The sequence below is a fragment of the Lacerta agilis genome, chromosome 13, assembly GCF_009819535.1.
Source record: "Lacerta agilis isolate rLacAgi1 chromosome 13, rLacAgi1.pri, whole genome shotgun sequence".
Taxonomy (NCBI): Eukaryota; Metazoa; Chordata; class Lepidosauria; order Squamata; family Lacertidae; genus Lacerta; species Lacerta agilis.
In genome coordinates, this window is record NC_046324.1 from 48,042,202 (window position 1) to 48,062,451 (window position 20,250).

The following is a 20,250-nucleotide window of genomic DNA, read 5'->3' on the forward strand; positions in this document are numbered from 1 at the left end:
GTTTTAACTATGGCAGACCAACACAGCTACCTACCTGTAACTATTATTATTATTATTATTATTATTATTTTCCCCAGACTGGGACTCAAAGCAGCTTACACAAATTTAAACAGCACAGATAAAATACAAAAAGCTTAAAAAAAATACACACTTTTCTTTAAAAATTGTTTAGGGGTACTCTCGTTTTGACTCAAGAAAACCACCATTTTATACTTCGAATCGGGAAAAACAAATAAAGCCAAAGGGACAAAAGTACAAAGATTCACAAAATGTTTAGGGGTGTGCATATCCCCTGCATACAATACAATTGTCAAAAGGTAATTAAATGTTTTTATCACCAGTATTTTAATAACAACACAGCACTATTTTAAAGCCCGTTCTTTAAAAAAAACAGCCCGTTCCCAAAGGAATAAAATGGTCTTCACCTGCCGGCAGAAGGACAACTAGGAGGGAGGGAGCCAGCCTAGCTTATCTGGGAGGGAGTTCCAAAGTTGTTTGGGAGCAGCCACCGATAAGGTCCTCTCCCCTGTCTCCACCAAGCATGCCCTTATGGGTGGCAGGACTGAGAAAAGGGCCTCCCCTAAAGATCTCAGAGCCCGAGGCACGTCCCTATGGGAGGATACGGTCTTTCCGAAAGCCTGGCCCTGCAGCTTCCCCCCAACTTACCTGGTGGCAAGTGATGACGAGGGCAGCCCACACAAAGAGGCCAGAGATCACCTTGGCCGCCGATGTGGTCAGGAAGAGATGCTGGCTGTCTTGGGAGTGGTTCTGATCGGCCCTCAGCTGGGAGCCGTCGCCTACGACCAGGGGGCCGGAGGCCACTGCCGACGGGAGGAAATCCAAGCGCAGCGTGGCAGGAGACATGCTGCTGCGGGGAGAAAACTCGTTGGCAAGCGTTGCGTTGTTCATCTGGCAGAGACAAGAGAGAGAGAGAGCAAAGGTGAGCTATCGGGAGATAAAAAGGTGACCTGTGACACCTCCGCAGGAGGCACGGGGGAGAATCAGTGAACAGAGGACTTTGCGTTTGCTCTCAGCTCTTCGCGATGACAGCTTTTATTGCACCCTTTTATTGTCCAAGGTCAGAATGGCAGACATGGCAGAGTTTATACGCAGCTTCGTTAAACGAATCCTTGTCTGGAGCACACCTTTGGTTGAAAGGTATTCAGACTGAGACTCGGTATAAAATAAGAGAGCTTGCATTTATTACAGGAAGTACATTCTTGATAGGGACGCGGGTGGCACTGTGGTCTAAACCACTGAGCCTCTTGGGCTTGCCGATTGGAAGGTCGGCAGTTCGAATCCCTGCGACGGGGTGAGCTCCCGTTGCTCTGTCCCAGCTCCTGCCCACCTAGCAGCTCGAAAGCACATCAAAGTGCACGTAGATAAATACCGGTAGGTACTGCTGTGGCGGGAAGGTAAACAGCATTTCCGTGTGCTGCTCTGGTTCGCCAGAAGCGGCTTAGTCATGCTGACCACATGACCTGGAAGCTGTCTGCGGACAAACGCCGGCTCCCTCGGCCTATAGAGCGAGATGAGTGCCGCAACCCCAGAGTTGTTCGTGACTGGACCTAACGGTCAGGAGTACCTTTACCTTTACATTCTTGATAGGAATCAGAGAATTGTAGCATTGAAAGGGACCCCGAGGGTCATCTAATCCAACCCCCTACAATGCAGGAATCTCAACGAAAGCATCCATGACAGTTGGCCATCCAACCTCTGCTTAAAAACATCCAAGGAAGGAGAGTCCATCACCATCGGAGGAGTCCATTCCACAGTCAAACTGCTCTTAATCTCAGAACATTTCCCCTGATGTTTAGTTGGAATCTCCTTTCTTATAATTTGAATCCGTTGGTTTGGGTCCTATCTTCTGGAGCAGCAGAGAAGAAGCTTGCTCCATCTTCCATTAGGAAGCCCTTTAGATATTTGAAGATGTCTATCATGTCACTTCTCTTTTCTTCTCCAGGATAAACATATCCAGCTCCCTCAACTGTTCTGCATAAGGCTTGGGTTTCCAGACCCTTTATCATCCTGGTTGCCCTCCTCTGCACACCTTTCCTGCTCATCAATATTCTCAAACTGTGGTGCCCAGAACTGGACACAATACTCTAGCTGGGGTCTGAAATGCTAGCTAACCACCTGGAGAAACAAAGGAGTCATGCTTGCTCTTTTGTTCTCAGAAGATAGTTCCAATATGACCTCTTGCCTCAAGGTCCAGAGAAAGTAAGTGATGAGCAGAAGAAGTTGTAAAACTGAAGGCAACCTAAGATTTATCACACTAAACATCAAAAAGACAAAGAGAAATCAGCATAGATTTACTGGGATGGCCTGGGAAGCTGAAGGTTTCATACAGCCCTGTAACAACAACAACAACAAATTAATTACTTTATTCATTCATTCAAACAACAACAACAACAAATTAATTACTTTATTCATTTATACGCCGCCCATCTGGCTGGGTTTTCCCAGCCACTCTGGGCAGCTCCCAGCAGAATATTAAAAGCACAATAAAACGTCTTCTAAAAGTCAGATAGTAGTTTTATCTCCTTGACATCTGGTGGGAGGGTGTTCCACAGGGTGGGTGCCACCACCGAGAAGGCCCTCTGCCTGGTTCCCTGTAATCTCACTTCTCGCAGGGAGGGAACCGCCAGAAGGCCCTTGGAGCTGGACCTCAGTGTCCGGCCATGCAAACCCCTCTCAGCAAGCTGAGTTGCACCCAAACTTCCAGCAGCAACCTTACAAGGTAGCTAAGCTGTGTGTGTGTGTGTAAGAGAGAGAGAGAGAGATTAGCCAAAGGTTACCCAGTGAACTTGCTGGTCAAGCAGAGATTAGAACCTTCTTCTTCCGGGTCTCTGCCCAACACTCTCCACCACTAAACCACACAGATTCTATTTTGCAATTCCACATGAAGAAGTCATTTTCCTAGAAGTCACAGCTTGTTTGTTTAAGAGCACAAACACACAATCAGAAATGAGGAACCTGGGCCTCCCCAGATGTTGCTGCATGCTTAGCTGCCATCAAGGGACACGGCTGGCGCTGTGGGTTTGCTGATCAGAAGGTCGGCGGTTTGAATCCCCGTGACGGGGTGAGCTCCTGTTCCTCGGTCCCTGCTCCTGCAAACCTAGCAGTTCGAAAGCACGTCAAAGTGCAAGTAGACAAATAGGTACCGCTCCGGTGGGAAGGTAAACGGTGTTTCCATGTGCTGCTCTGGTTCGCCAGAAGCGGCTTAGTCATGCTGACCACATGACTGGGAAGCTGTATGGCAGCTCCCTTGGCCAGTAATGCGAGATGAGCACCGCAACCCCAGAGTCGTCCACGACTGGACCTAATGGTCAGCGGTCCCTTTACCTTTTTCCACCTCTTTTAAATGTGTTTGTGGGAGAGGGTTTATTGGCTTGTGTGTGTTCTTGTTCTTGTTTTTATTATGTACTTTGACTTTTGATATTATTATTATTTTTAGTTTTTAAATTGCTTTATGGAACATAAAAAACACACCGTAACACAAAATGAAAACCATCCATAACATATAAACTTCAAATAATTGTCAATATCTGTTACACTTTATCACGGTCTTCTTCTTAGTTCCATTGACTTCCCGCCAATTCCCTCTAATTTTAAATGTGCATTTATCTAGTGCACTATTTGTCTCTGTTTGAGATAATTACTTAACCAAGATGTTATGTCTTCCTAAAACTATCTGGTGTACAACAGAAGCTATTCAAGAGCTGCCACAGATTTCGCGGTATTGCAATCTTTGTCTTTTTATATCGTATGTGTTATGTTGTGAACTGTCCCGAGATCTATGGGTGAAGGGCGGTATACAAATTTAATTAATAAAATAAACAAGTGGATGGATCCTTGGGTCTGACTCAGCAAACTACAGCGCCCTATGTTCACAAACCCTCTATTTCTAAACAGGAAACTCGGCTATTCAGATTGCATCTCCTTCTAACCACTGGTTGAAGTGACTCTTTGGTTTTAGATAAAGCAAGATTTCCAACTCTCGTTTCTCTGGCTTCGCTTTCTTCACTAGCCCCATGGATTGCAGAAATTCTCCCGAGGGCGACAACCAACATCCGCCGCAGAATTCTTTAAAAAGCAGGTCTTTCTTGGCTGATGGCTTTGCACCTTTCCCCGTTCTTGGTGGTCTTCCTGTTATAGTTTGCTAAATCCAAACCACCCAGAAGACAATGATTTTTTTTTTTGCCAGCAGAAGCAAGAGAGACAGCATTTCTCAGGGTGTCTCGTTCCCAGCATCAAACTAATAATACATTTGTATTTTCAGGCGCTGGACGACACGGTTCCATCTTTAGATGTCATTCCTTACATTTATCACGGCTTCTATTTTGGGACTCCTCCTTTAAAGAAGAAGCACATCAACGTTTCCAATAACCGTGACAAGTGTTCAAGAGCCCCGCTGGCTAGGGCTGATGGGAGTTGTAGTCCAAAACATCTGGAAGGCTCCAGGTTCGGAGAAGGCTGTCCTAAAGCAATAGAGGGCAGCCTGCGGGCCAGATCCGGCCTCCAGCAAACGTATATTCAAGCCACAATAAAGCTCATGTATTTACGTCTGAAGAATAAGAAGCAAATCAACCACAATGCAGTTTTCAAATAACTATGGGAGGGGGAACCTGTGGCCAGTTCTGGGCACCACAGTTCAAGAAGGATACTGACAAGCTGGAACGTGTCCAGAGGAGGGCAACCAAAATGGTCAAAGGCCTGGAAACAATGCCTTATGAGGAACGGCTTAGGGAGCTGGGTATGTTTAGCCTGGAGAAGAGAAGGTTAAGGGGTGATCTGATAGCCATGTTCAACTATCTAAAAGGATGTCATATAGAGGAGGGTGAAAGGTTGTTTTCTGCTGCTCCAGAGAAGCGGACACGGGGCAATGGATTCAAACTACAAGAAAGAAGATTCCACCTAAACATGAGGAAGAACTTCCTGACAGCAAGAGCTGTCCGACAGTGGAATTTGCTGCCAAGGAGTGTGGTGGAGTCTCCTTCTTTGGAGGTCTTTAAGCGGAGGCTTGACAGCCATCTGTCAGGAATGCTTTGATGGTGTTTCCTGCTTGGCAGGGGGTTGGACTGGATGGCCCTTGTGGTCTCTTCCAACTCTACGATTCTAGGATTCTATGGCCATCCAGATGTTATTGGACCAAATCTCTCCATCACCCCAACCTGGGCCAGGCTGAAAGGAACCATTGAGATTTGGAGTTCCTCACTCCCAATGCAATTTTATTGCTCCCAATAGTGAATCCAACGGTCAGGAAGGCAATTTCTGCACGTGCTGGAGAGCAGGGTGGATTTGATATAAATCACGATTTAAATCACTAGTCAGTAAGATTTGATTTAAATCGTTTGTTTTTTTTAACAGAAAGGCATTCCTGCTGGTATAATTGGACTTTGGACTATAATGTAACTTAAATAGAAAATGATCTTTAGAAAGATTTTTTTTCCTCCAAAAGCATGTTATTTTAAAAATCAAATTTAAATAAAGAAAATCCGAATTAAATTTAAAAAAATCCGATTTATATATAAAAATTCCAATTGTTTATTTTTTTTTTAAATCATTGATGTTTATCCACGCTGTAGAAGGAACGAGCGATACCCGTGAATCGTTTACCAACAGATCCTGCTGCAGAAACTGAGCGCAGGAGAGGCTGCAGAGCAGATCTCGCAGCAAAATGTGTGCGAGAACATCGGGCTGTCACAGAAGCCTATTTAGCTGCATGGAAACAGGGCAGGGTGTGGACATTCTCAGATGCTCCAACTGTTCCTGCTAATCAGGAGTGGCGCCTCTTTTCTGGTCCTGCTCTCTATTTATGCCTCTTGGTTCTGCCTCCTTGTGAGAAGCAAGAACGTAGCGAGCTGCTTAAAGGAGTCTGCCCAAAAGATGGAAAGGTCTGGAGGTTGGGATGGAAAACTCCCCCCCATTTCCATAGTCCCCTCCCATAGAACTGTAGAGTTGGAAAGGACCATAAAGCTCGTCTACTTCAACCCCCTGCAATGCACAAATCTTTTGCCCAAGGTGGGACTCGAACCCATGACCCTTGAGATTAACAGTCTCATGCTCTACCAACGGAGCTCTCTCAGCTTTGTTGTTATACACAAGACACTCTTAGAGCAGGAAGTCTTCCTTCATCCACACTTCTTAAGATGGTACCAGATGTCTGTCACCTTTGTGACTCTTAAAGGTAAAGGGACCCCTGACCGTTAGGTCCAGTCGCAAACGACTCTGGGGTTGCGGCGCTCATCTCGCATTACTGGCAAAGGGAGCCGGCGTTTGTCCACAGACAGCTTCTGGGTCATGTGGCCAGCATGACTAAGCCTCTTCTGGCGAACCAGAGCAGCACACGGAAACACCGTTTACCTTCCTGCCGGAGCGGTACCTATTTATCTACTTGCACTGGTGTGTTTTTGAACTGCTAGGTTGGCAGGAGCTGGGACTGAACAACGGGAGCTCACCCTGTCGCGGGGATTCGAACCGCCGACCTTCTGATCGGCAAGCCCTAGGCTCTGTGGTTTAGACCACAGCGCCACCCGCGTCACTTGTGACTCTTATATAAATGTAATTAACCATGCGTGGGGGTTTGGAGGGATAATCAGATAAGCTGATTAAAAAATAAATAAATCGAACTGATCAATTAAAGTCTGCCGTACCAATAACAATTTGGACATCCAATCGTTTAAAGAGCCCACCCAATTCATTCCTAGATTGTAGGTGGGCCTGTAACCGTTCAATCCCTCCCAGATGACCTGATCATTGAAGATTCATCCCTATAGCTTTGCAAGGAGATCAGACAACGCCAGCTATTTCCTGAGCGTTTGTTGTGATTTAATTCTGGGGAGGTCAGATGAAACTGCACAAAACAAATGCTATTCCAGTGCATTTTGCCATCGCTTTCCTTATTGCAGTTAAGGAGCGGGATTGCTTTACAAGAGCTCCAAATCAACTTTCGTTGCCCAAGATGAATTTCCTGGTCTGCGATTGATACCCACATGAAAATTGCAGCGCCCTGGGAGCGCCCTGAGTTAAGGCTGCTTTTTAAGCAAGATTTGCTCTATTGCTGTAAGAAATTGATCTTTTAGTGTGGAAGAACCCACACTTTGGGACTCCCAGCCTATTGACATCAGCCAGACGCCATTTCAATGCCTGCTAAAACTTTTTTTTTTTTTTTTTTTTTTTTTTGCAAATCTAACCAGATACGTAGAACACTGGTGTGTGTTTTAATCCGTTTTGGGTTTATCAGTGATTCTAATTATTTTTTTTCTAAATAGTTGTTCTTACCGTAATTCTATTGTTTCGTTCCTTTTGTAAACCGCTTTGGTCAGGTTTTATTGCAACCAAGCGGTATATAAGTTTTATGAAATAAACAAACACTGACCTCTCAAAACGGGTGCTTCTTAGATTCAGAAAGAAGTTCCAACTTCATAAACCACTTATTCTCCCCCCCACACACACACACAAATACACACACATACGTAACACACTTAACACACTCTGGGAACAAACATGCCCAAAGCTTTCCGCTTCATCCATTAAAAGTTGCCCATTAAACTGATCAAACCTCGCACCCGTAACAGGGTAAGACTCCCATTCAAGCCCCTCTGGAGATCAGCAGCATTGCATTAATATTTCCCTGTTCACACCATTGAGCAATAGAAAAACCATCCTGATTTTTCCAGCAACCGCTTGCACCCCACCAGACGCACACTTCTGCTACCTTCTCAGGTGAGCCTCCCTTCCGCTTCCCTCTGCAAAACACGTGCAACTCACCCCACAGTTTTACGCCCTTGCAGGAGAAGAGCTTCAGATTATCTTCAGCCGACGAACACACCAGCGTCTAAAAATACTCCTCTTCGTGCTCTCAGAAGAACGGGGAGGCAGGGAGAACACTGGGCAGAGGAATTCAGGATGCAGACGAGCAGCCCCAACTGCCGGGGGGGGGGGGCTGGGTGGTCCCACAGGGCAGCGGCTCAGAGCTCAGCACGAGGGACACCTGCATCTAAAGGAGGAGAGAAGCAGAAGATGCAGGCATGAGCAAAGGATCAGCTAGCCACCAGTCCCGTCCCGTCCCCCCCGGGGATGCTAGCTGGCAGAGGAAACGGCTCCTGGGGCCAAGCAGGTACCGCCGGTCAGAGTCCGGCATGTAAACATTAACTGGGCTGCAAAGATAGACACTAGGCTGATGTCACGAGAGAGGAAGCAAGCAGCAAAGGGCACAATGCCGAACTTCTTCTTTATCTACTCTGCGAACCAGTCTTGGAAAGGGAAGGGCCACAATCCAGCGTTCAAGCACCTGCTTGCGTGTCAGGGGCCCCAGGTCTCCACCCCGGGCATCTTCAGGCAGGGCTGGGAGGAGCTCCTCCATGGAACCCTTGAGAGCCACTGCCAGTCAGAGCGGGCAATACTGAAGGAGCATCTCCACCTCCTTTGTTCAGGCCGAACAGACACTGAGATCCAGTTCCGAGGGCCTTCCGGCAGTTCCCTCCCTGCGAGAAGTGAGGTTACAGGGAACCAGGCAGAGGGCCTTCTTAGCGGTGGCGCCCACCCTGTGGAACACCCTCCCATCCATAGCTGTCAACTTTTCCCCTTTCTTGCGAGGAATCCTATTCGGAATAAGGGAATTTCCCTTAAAAAGGGGGGGGGGAGTTGACAGCTATGCTCCCATTAGATGTCAAGGAAATCAACAACTATCTGACTTTTAGAAGACATCTGAAGGCAGCCCTGTTTAGGGAAGTTTTTAATGTTTGGTGAATGAATTTATTATTACGGTCACAGACCAGTTCCGGCTCACTTACAATATCAGGAAAATCAGAAAATACGATCGGGATACATTGAGTTGCAATTGGGTATAACAAGGACAATACAGATATAGGTAAAAGTAAAGGGACCCCTGACCATTAGGTCCAGTCGCGGATGACTCTGGGGTTCCGGCGCTCATCTCGCTTTACTGGCCGAGGCAGCTGGCGTACAGCTTCCGGGTCATGTGGCCAGTGTGACTAAGCCGCTTCTGGAGAACCAGAGCAGTGCACGGAAATGCCGTTTGCCTTCCCGCCGGAGCGGTATCTATTTATCTACTTGCTCAATTCCAAGGAAGCTCGGACTGGACTGCCACAATCCTCCTAACATTTGCAGAGGCTGAAACCAGCTTGGAAGAGGAGCTGTGAGCCAGATGCCCTTTATTGAGCACATTTCATCTCGAGACATTTTGCAACACCTCGCATCAGGTTTCAGAACATCAACAAATGCAATCTTTTGGGAACACACTGACCTGTGATGGTATAAACATGTACCACCGCAGTCCCTGAAGCTGAAAAACGAAATTTCTCGGCCTAGGGGAAGTAACAAATGCTCAGAAACATGCCAAGGAGGTGGGTGGGAAGCCTTGGGCTTCACTCCTCGGCACACTTTCCCACGAGTAGGCACCCACTGAACACAATGGGGCTTACTTCAGAGTAAACAGGCCCAAGACTGCAGTGGATATACAGAACATAGCCATTGTGACTAGCAGCCATTGATCTCCATCTCCTCCTAATTTTTTAAACCATCTAGGTTGACGGCTGGCGCTGCCTCCTGCAGAAGTGAGTTCCACAGTTTACCAAGGCCCTGTGTGGAAAAAGTCCTTTCTTTTATCGGTCGTGAATCTGCCAACCTCCAGCTTCATTGCACGTCCGTGAGTTACGCGAGAGGGTTTCTACCTGCCATGTATAATTTCAGACACTTTTCTATCATGTCACCCATTTACACGCTTTCCCCTCTAAACTAAAAAAAATCCCAAATGCTGCAACTTTCCTGACAGGGGAGCCACCAGTTGAAAAACCTGCCTTCTGAAAAAAAAAACCTGTTTCGTTGCAAACACAGAGCCGGAGAAAACACGCTGTTAAAAACAAGAGAGCGTTTTGCCTGGATTCCCATGAATCTTACCCGGCGACATTGCAGTTCAGAAACGAGCCTTTCACCCACTGCTTCCTATAACTCTAGTAAATAAGCAAAGCTGTGGAACCACACCCTAAATCTCTGTTTGCTTTCCAGTAAGAGCAGTGGCATGGATCTTATCATGGTCCCAGCTAGACAAGTCCGCTTGTGCTAAGCTTCGTATACATTTTAGATCTCAGTCCTGAGCAGAAATCTGGTTAATCATTCCTTCTGAGTTTGGTTGGCCAAGCCGCCTTATCAGCATGAGGCCACAACATGGGAGACTTCCCAGGTATACTAGCGTAAATTATTTTTTGATTTAAATAGTCCTATTTAAAAAGAAGAAGAAAAGATAAGAGCCCTGCATTTGGTGGCTTTCTGAAGTACCTTGGAAGTTGAACGGAATCCGCTCCGGAATTCCATTCGACTTCCAAAACGTTCGGAAACCAAGGCATGGCTTCCGATTGGCTGCAGGAAGCTCCAGCAGCCAATCGGAAGTCGCGGAAGCCACATCAGATGTTTGGGTCCCAAAGAACGTTCACAAACTGGGACACTCACTTCCAGGTTTGCAGCATTCGGGAGCCAAAACGTTCGGGATCCAAGATACGGCTGTATGTAAAGGCCAGCGTTAGAAACTCAAGATATGTAAACTAGGTGCCAAATGGCTCCTGAAACCAGGGTTACAGTTGCCAAAGTGGAATGCCTACTTGCCACTTTGCAGCCAGAGTGCTCGAAAGGTGTGTTTTTCAACATGGCTCTTTGGTTCCTGAAATTCATTCTGACCGTGCAGGTAAAATATGATGGGTAGAATTCTACAGGGTGCGCTGCTCGTGTGTGAAAATAGTCAAGATCCAAGAAATTCCAGGTATGCACCTCCAGATGGTGGAGACATCAGGTGCCGCTGGGGCATTTTCACTTGGTTGCAACTGGCCGACAGCCAGCTGCAAAATGGGCCTGGCAAATTTCAAACGCTGGTAAAGGCCTGAATCACTCTGCACCTGATTAGCTGGCAAGCCACCTGCCTGTCCTTCTATAGACCTGGTAGATTGCCGGAACGACCTGAGAACTCTTGTTGGTGGCAGCACAGTGTTATAGACCATTCTACAGCAGTTACAGGTAGGTAGCCGTGTTGGTCTGCCATAGTCAAAACAAAATAAAATAAAAAATTCCTTCCAGTAGCACCTTAGAGACCAACTAAGTTTGTTCTTGGTATGAGCTTTCGTATCTGAAGAAGTGTGCATACACACGAAAGCTCATACCAAGAACAAACTTAGTTGGTCTCTAGTGCTACTAGAAGGAATTTTTTAATTTTATTTTGTTTTGACTATGGCAGACCAACACGGCTACCTACCTGTAACTGGAACTATGGAAGGCACCACATTGAGCTGCATGAAATGAGGTATCTGAAGAAGTGTGCATGCACACGAAAGCTCATACCAAGAACAAACTTAGTTGGTCTCTAAGGTGCTACTGGAAGGAATTTTTTATTTTATTTTGTTTTCATTTTACAGCAGTGACCCACCAAAGAGCATTTTCTGCTGTTGTGCCCATTCTGCTCCACTGGAAACACCATCCATGAGCTGCTTCAGGTGTCTTCCAAATACACAATGAACTACGCCTTTGGCCCCATGGAAATTATGTGCTCCTCCTCCACTTCTTCTTCTTCTTCTTCTTCTTCTTCTTCTTCTTCTTCTTCTTCTTCTGCGATCACTTGTAGCTGAGTAAGATTGTCTTCCACGAACACAGTCTTAACAGTGAGTCCGTAAGTGACTGTGGAGGCTAATTCTGGAACCGCACGTCCTTGCACAATGGGGACAGAGGTTTCCGGGCGGGAGTTGATCATGGTGAGGGTTTGCCAAGTGTGCCTTCCTCTTAGCACATTTCTCCCTTTCATCCTGAGTCTGAGCACTTTCAAAACCCATGGCACCTTTGGTAAAGGCTGTTCTCCAACTGGAGCACTCGCAGACCAGTGTTTCCCAGTTGCCGGTGTTTATACTACATTTTTAAAGATTTGCCTTGAGACAACCTCTTTTGTTGACCACCAGCATTACGCTTTCCATTTTTAAGTTCGGAATAGAGTAGTTGCTTTGGAAGACGATAATCAGGCATCCGCGCAACATGACCAGTCCAACGAAGTTGATGTTGAGGAATCGTCGCTTCGACATGGGTGATCTGGGCTTCTTCCAGTACACTGGCATGAGTTCGCCTGTCTTCCCAAGTGATGTGTAAATTTTTTTGGAGAGCCCACTCACTATGACCAGATGATGATCCAGCGAGTGAGAAATGATGCGCCATCATTGAGCTATCACTCCCTGCAATGCAGGAATGTCAACTGAATCTCAACCTTTCTGAGCTATACCAGAAAGGAATAGGCTATGAGCCAGGAGGTTCTTGCCAATATTCCAGCCAGTTCTCTAGGGCTCCTGCCCTCCCACCACCAGGCTTTCCAGGCGCTTTCATCCGAGTCCATAAATGCAAAGGGATCTTGCACCTTTTCCCAGTACAAAGAAATTTCAGAAATAGACTGGAAAGACTGGAAAGAGAAGTGGCTGAATTACAACTAATCACCAAACTTAAAACCACGGAGAAACCTGGTCTGAACAAAGACATTGGATTCTTATCTCATTATACATAACAAAGCCATCTTTAGCCATCTCACCACTTGCCTTTCCCTGCAAGACTAATTACAGCCGTTTAGAGTCGTCAACAGGTTTCCCACACTTATCAGCCTATCACCCATTCCCACCACCCTTCTGAGCAATACCCCTCCCCACTCCCCCACTATATTTAAGGATCTGGTGACTTCTGTTTCAGTGTATCTGAAGAAGTGTGCATGCACACAAAAGCTCATACCAGGAACAAACTCAGTTGGTCTCTAAGGTGCTACTAGAAAGAATTTTCGATTTTGTTTTCCCAGTACAAGCAGCAAGAGCTTCCACAGCCAGCACCGACGAGCGGAAGTTCACCAAGAGTGTTTGGGTTAAAAATCTTATGCAGCCATGAGAGGAACAGCAGGCAGAGCCAGATGCACGGGCCCTTCAACCTCTGATTAATGCAGAACAAGGCACCCAGTTATTATTTTTAAATAGTTGCTTGCCAGGAACAAAATGGCTTGCAAGGCACAGAATAATCTCATCACAGGCTTTCAAGATCACCCGGCCAACACTTTCTGCAGGGAAGAAACTACTCCCACTTACCAGATGGGGGCCTAGATCAGTGCTGGTGAACCTGCAGCCCTCTGGGTGCAGCTGAACTACAACTCCCATCAACCCTGGCAATGCAGGCTGGACTTATAGTTCTGTAGCGCTTGGAGGGTTAGAGTCAAAACAAAATAAAATAGAAAATTCCTTCCAGTAGCACCTTAGAGACCAACTAAGTTTGTTCTTGGTATGAGCTTTCGTGTGCATGCACACTTCTTCAGATACCTCATTTCATGCAGCTCAATGTGGTGCCTTCCATAGTTCCAGTTACAGGTAGGTAGCCATGTTGGTCTGTCATAGTCAAAACAAAACAAAATAGAAAATTCCTTCCAGTACCACTAGAAACCAACTAAGTTTGTTCTTGGTATGAGCTTTCGTGTGCATGCACACTTCTTCAGATACCTCATTTCATGCAGCTCAATGTGGTGCCTTCCATAGTTCCAGTTACAGGTAGGTAGCCGTGTTGGTCTGCCATAGTCAAAACAAAATAAAATAAAAAATTCCTTCCAGTACCACTAGAGACCAACTAAGTTTGTTCTTGGTATGAGCTTTCGTGTGCATGCACACTTCTTCAGATACACACGAAAGCTCATACCAATAACAAACTTAGTTGGTCCCTAAGGTGCAACTGGAAGGAATTTTTTATTTTATTTTGTTTTGACTATGGCAGACCAACATGGCTAACTACCTGTAACTGGAGGGTTAGAGGTTATCCACCCTGGCCTAGATAACCAGCGGAGCGGTTGCAATGGTAGCAGACCTGGGTTTGCATCCCTTAGGATTTTGACACTTGTGGTGTACATTTTTTATTTTTGCAATTTTAAGTTGTTTAATCTGTTTCTCAGCATTGGGTAATATTGTGTTTCAATATTAATGTTGTGTTATAATTGCACACCGCCCTGGGGCCTTAGGGTGAAGGGCGGGTTAAGAAACGGTAATAGTAATGTTGTGGGCATCCGTCTGTCTCAAAAGACAATGGAGTGCACCTCCAGGGGGGGGGGCGAAGTCAAACTGCTGCGTTTGCAGCACCCAAGTGACCTCCCTGGGGCGCAAGCCTGGGCAGCGTGTCAGGAGGTCCTGGGCTGCCCAGATGACAAGACCTCCTCTCTGCCTCGCTGAAGTGGTCCAAAGGAAAGCGGAGCAAGATGTTTGGCACCAGTTTGGATGCAGGAGTTGCCAGAAGGAGGTGTAAAAGGCAGCATCCAACCATCTTAGGGACACCGCTCCAGATTTGGGTAGGGTTTACTCGCTAGTCTTTTCTTCTCCCGAATATGTCCTGCAAGGCAGTGTAGGTTTAGGATCAGAGTTTTCCTTCTGCTAGATGGGCTACCTTCCCAGGTTGAACAGCCCAACAACAACAACGACTGGTGACTGGGAGCATATAACGCCAGCCTTGAAAGACCTACATTGGCTCCTGGTACGTTTCCGAGCGCAATTCAAAGTGTTGGTGCTGAGCTTTAAAGCCCTAAACGGCCTCGGTCCTGTATATCCAAAGGAGTGTTTCCACCCCCTTCGTTCAGCCCAGACACTGAGATCCAGCGCTGAGGGCCTTCTGGCGGTTCCCTCACTGCGAGAAGTGAAGTTACAGGGAACCAGGCAGAGGGCCTTCTCAGCAGTGGCACCCACTCTGTGGAAGGCCCTCCCATTAGATGTCAAAGAAATAAACAACTATCTGACTTTCAGAAGACATCTGAAGGCAGCCCTGTTTAGGGAAGTTTTAAATGACTGATGTTTTAATGTATTTTTAATCTTTTGTTGGGAGTCGCCCAGAGTGGCTGGGGAAACCCAATCAAATGGGTGGGGTATGTATGTATGAATACATACATACATAAATATAATATAATGATAGTAATGGGACGTGGGTGGCACTGTGGGTTAAACCACAGAGCCTAGGGCTTGCTGATTGGAAGGTCGGCGGTTCAAATCCCCACGCCGAGGTGAGCTCCCGTTGTTCGGTACCCGATCCTGCCAACCTAGCAGTTCAAAAGCATATCAAAGTACAAGTAGATAAATAGGTACCACTCCGGCGGGAAGGTAAATGGCATTTCCGTGCGCTGCTCTGATTCGCCAGAAGCGGCTTAGTCATGCTGGCCACATGACCCGGAAGCTGTACGCCGGCTCCCTCGGCCAGTATAGTGAGATGAGCACTGCGACCCCAGAGTTGTCCACAACTGGACCTAATGGTCAGGGGTCCCTTTACCTTTACCTTTACCTTTTAATGATAGTAATGGTTCTGGCTTTGAAGGAATCCACTCCATATATTCAATGCACATCCAAAACACATAACTTCCCCAAAGAATCTTGGGAGCTGTGGTTTCCCACTCTCAGAGTTAGAATTCTCAGCTCTCTTAACAAACTACAGTACCCAGGATTCCTTGGGGGAAGCCCTGCGCTTCAAAGGCAGCAATGGTTTTGAAGCTCAGTTGCTGGAATATTCAGGAGGGGAGAGGGCTCTTGTGCCCAAATCCTGCTTGCAGATTACCCACAGGCTGGCCACTGTTGAGAACCGGGTGCTGGACTGGATGGGCCATTGGCCTGATCCAGCAGGACATTCTTATGTTCTTTGACGTGTGCTGAAGATTCTTTAAATATATGCTGTGGATCTGCTCTTAGTCCCTGGAACTGCCAGCTGAAAGGTTCAAGTCAGAGGCAGCAGGAAAGACATTTCTGTATGCCTGAAATCCCGGAGAGCTGCTGCCAGCCAGAGCAGAGTATATTGAGCCCAACAGACCAAAGGTCTGTCATGAAAGCAGGCAGCTTTGTACCTTCAGCTAAAGCTAAGGAGATCGCTCAGCTCTCTCGTCCCTGGACTTGAAGGCAAGCCAATGTTTCCAGGCTCTTAAAAACCTGGGGCACACCCCCTTATCACAGATTTGCACCGGTCAATTTATACATACAGAGGCAAATGTAGGTCCCCCCCCCCGAGCAAATTCAGAGCAGAAGGTAGGTGGGATCTCATTAGCAGTGCATTTCACAGTATGCCAGGGATCCCTGTAAGAAAGGTTTTTCAAAACATTCTTTTTTGGGCAGTGGGGTGATGAAAGGCTCAGGATGAAAGACACAGAGCACAGCCTCCGCTGGGCTATGCCTCAACAATGCCCCCCTCCCAAAAAACTCCAAGAGTTTTACTGGCCGAGGGAGCTGGCGTACAGCTTCTGGGTCATGTGGCCAGCATGACTAAGCCGCTTCTGGCGAACCAGAACAGCGCATGGAAACGCCGTTTACCTTCCCGCTGGAGCCGTACCTATTTATCTACTTGCACTTTGACGTGCTTTCGAACTGCTAGGTGGGCAGGAGCAGGGACCGAGCAACAGGAGCTCACCCCGTCGCGGGGATTCGAACCGCCGACCTTCTGATCGGCAAGCCCTAGGCTTCAGAAAGTTTAAGCGCACCCTCCTCCGAGTCTCATTTAAAGCCACGCTTTGCTGCCATCTTCAAACCAGACTTCCTCAGCGCAGCTGAAACCAGTGTGCCTTTTCTATTGGGTAAACCCAGTAAGGATTGTGGTACACAGACGTACCTCTAGAACCAAGCGCCACTGAAACCAAGGAGACTGATCGCCGTTGGAATCAAGCCTCAAAACGTGTTTACTCAGAAGCAAATGCCACTGGTTCCCATGGGGGCTGACTTTTCAGTTAAGTACATCCTGAATGCACAGCCTAAGGCATACACAATTTTCTTTGGATTAAGCCCCCCCCCCCAAGCCCTTACATGGATTTTTCAAAACATCTTATATACGCCACTTAATTCAGACAATGCCGAAACACTTCTCGAGGGGATAAATTAATTCACCTGCTTTATTTTATTCCAAAAACCCTTGATTTTATTAGAGTGCCTCAAAGTGGCACCTGCATCAAGATAACATATTCTTCATGTTCAATCTGTGAATTAATCAACTACAAGCAGATGGCTAGCATATTAAAGGGCGTTTAATGAGCTGCCCTTCTTCTTCAGTGAAAGATATCAGGACTGGGACCTAAATATCATTTAACATAAATTAATTACCTCTTTCCACGCTTAAACCCTTGTGCTCACACAGCTTTGTACAAGACAGCCATTCCTTCCTCCTGAATGGAAGGTTCCTGCGGAACCTAAAATATTTCTTCATACAGAGTGCTGGAATTCAATTTAACACGACCAAGGGCGGACTTCATAATTTAGGGCTGCATTTACCTACGAGTAAGCCTCAGGGATTGCGGGTGGCGCTGTGGGTTGGGTTAAACCACAGAGCCTAGGGCTTGCCGATCAGAAGGTCGGCGGTTCGAATCCCCACAACGGGGTGAGCTCCCATTGCTCGGTCCCAGCTCCTGCCCACCTAGCAGTTTGAAAGCACGTCAAAAGTGCAAGTAGATAAATAGGTACTGCTCCGGCAGGAAAGTAAACGGTGTTTCCGTGCGCTGCTCTGGTTCGCCAGAAGCGGCTTAGTCATGCTGGCCACATGACCCGGAAGCTGTCTGCGGACAAACGCCGGCTCCCTCGGCCTATAGAGCGAGATGAGCGCCGCAACCCCAGAGTCGGACACGACTGGACCTAATGGTCAGAGGTCCCTTTACCTTTACCTTTTAAGCCTCAGAGAGCTGCGGGGGAGGGTATTTACTTCTGAGTAGGACTGGGCTTCAAGTGTCAGAGTTTGGTTTTTAAACTCAGATGGTTTACTTCCTCATGTACTGCATAAACTATGGAACTCACTTCCCCAGGAGACAGTGACGGCCGCCAAGTTGCATGACTTTGAAAGAGGAGCAGACAGATCCATGGAGGATAAGGCTCTCAGTGGTTGCTGACAGTGGTGTCAAAGAGATATACAACTACCTGACGTTTAGAAGACATCTGAAGGCAGCCCTGTTTAGGGAAGTTTTTAATGTGTGATATTTTAATGTATTTTTAATCTTTGTTGGAAGCTGCCCAGAGTGGCTGGGGAAACCCAGCCAGATGGGCGGGGTACAAATAATAAATGATTTATTAATTATAATTAATTATTATTATAGTCATGATGGCTCTGCCCTGCTTCCACAGTCAGAGGCAGCAATGCTTCTGAATACCAGTTGCTGGAAGACACAGGAAGGAAGAGGGATCTTGGGTTCGAGTCCTGCTTGTGAGTTTCCCATAGGGGCATCTGGTTGGCCACTGGGAGAACAGGATGCTGGACTATGTGGGCCATTGGCCGGATCCAGCAAGCTCTCCATATGTTCTTTATACTCTTACGGTGTCTAACTTAGCTCTCAAAACAAGAGCTTTTGCACTGCTGTGTTTTCTAAAACAAATATATGCCCTGCTTTTTCCTTGCAGGCAAACCCAGCCAACTTAATAACAAAGGTAAACAATGTGTTTAACACCCAGAACAAATGCTACCACAACTTTATATATAAAGAAATATTTTCACCTTGCGATACTCGAGTTCTGTTGCACATTGCATTTAGAAAATGAAAATAAAAGTAGTGCTGTTGGTATACTATTTCTGTTTTAAAAAACAAAAGCCACACTCCCAAAGTTCTCCAAGAACTCTAAAAACATCAAGCGTTTATAAGATTGAAAGCACACACGGCAACACAAACAAACTTTCTATGGCTGAATCCTTATAAAGCTAGTTGTTTGTGGGAAAGATAGGACCAGTGAAGGCTGGAGCCCCGTGGGCCTGGGAGGCAAGGAGGCCCGGCAGTAGGTGGCGCTAGAGAGCCAACTAATTCTAATTTTATCCCCATCCTCCTCCTTCTCTGTAAAGGCAATGTTGAGATGGAGGAGGAGGAGGTTGACAGGTTGTGCGACCCCCTGAACTGGTTGTAAGCAGGGAGACAGAGAGGTGGCAGTTGAGGCCGGTGTTCCTCTGAATGGGCCAGCCTCCACTGAGATCTACAGTGGTTACCTGTAGGGTTACAGACGCTTCAGGTTACAGACTCCGCTAACCCAGAAATAACGCTTCAGGTTAAGAACTTGGCTTCAGGATAAGAACAGAAATTGTGCTCTGGCGGAGCAACGGCAGCAGGAGGCCCCATTAGCTAAAGTGGTGCTTCAGGTTAAGAACAGTTTCAGGTTAAGAACGGACCTCCAGAACGAATTAAGTTCTTAACCCGAGGTACCACTGTATAGGCTATGAGAAATTAGATCGGAAAGCCAGTTTGAGTAGAAAGCGGGGCAGGGGAGACTTAAGGGGGATCATGTGTGGCACAGAAAATCCATGCAGATGGGGAGACTGGCCATACACACTGCTGGTTTTCAGAGAGAGGGGGGAAAGAGAGAGGGAAAGGAGGAGGAGGAGGAGGAATATAGCATGAGAACCACGGTAGTTTTACCGATTAGTGTCCCCGACTACTGGGGCCTGGAAGCCCAGGGTTCAAAGACACGCACTTGGCCGTGAGCTCAGTGGGTGACCCTCGCGCCTGCCACAGACAATCGACCTACCTCACAGGTTTGTTGTTGTGAGGATTAAATGAGAGAAGCATGGATGCCGCTTGGAGAAACAGGTGGGCTATAACTGAATCCCACAAAGTAAACCAACGCCCCCAGCTGGCTCCGCTAACGTCAACAATCAAAAGAAAACTTCCCATTTTCCGTGGAACTTCCCAAACGTCTCCAAGAAGCGCTGCGCGTTTCAAAGTTTGGGCTAAAGCGGGGCAGCCTCGTTTGGGGACCTAGCTGCTTCTTTCTTTGCCCAGACCAGCCGAGATCTCTCCCTCCCTCTCTCTCTCTCTCTCTCGGGCCGCTCTCGCCCCACCTGCCTCCCGGGCCAGGATGCTCTCTTCCTCCTCCTCCTCCCGGCCGCGCGCCCCCTCACTCACCTGCGTCCGGCGCGCAACAGGAGCGCACGGGCGGAGGCGCAGCTCCAGGAAGCGCGGCGCTTTCCCGGCGCGGCTGCTTCCTCTTCTCGTCCCATCCGGCCCCGGAGAGCCCTCCCTCGGTAATACCTCCACCTGGCTTCCTTTCCCCAGAGACTCCTCCTCCTCCTCCCTCCTGCTGAGCTCCAGCCTCGCCGGCCCTTGCTGTTTGCGCGTCTCCCTGGAGATGGCCCCCAAACGTCGCCCGGCACCTGGGCGCTTCTTCCGCGGCGCCGCCTTCTTCCCTTCCCAGGCGCACCTGGCGCAGCAGGTGCGCACGGAACGGAGAGCCCGGCCAAGACGGAGATGGCGATTCTCTCCACGTT

The 20,250-nt window shown here is 47.5% G+C and overlaps 1 protein-coding gene across 1 annotated transcript in view; it reads right to left on the minus strand.

The window, feature by feature from the left end:
• Nucleotides 1-20,011, minus strand: part of TMEM184A (transmembrane protein 184A) — a 32,014-nt gene extending 12,003 nt beyond the window's left edge. The window contains exons 1-3 of the mRNA XM_033167479.1: nt 19,889-20,011; nt 7,774-8,002; nt 667-909 (exon numbers count right to left, since the gene is read on the minus strand). Coding sequence (XP_033023370.1) covers nt 667-909 — 243 coding nt within the window. The 5' untranslated portion in view covers nt 7,774-8,002; nt 19,889-20,011. The remainder of the gene's footprint in view (nt 1-666; nt 910-7,773; nt 8,003-19,888) is intronic.
• Nucleotides 20,012-20,250: the final 239 nt, after the last annotated feature.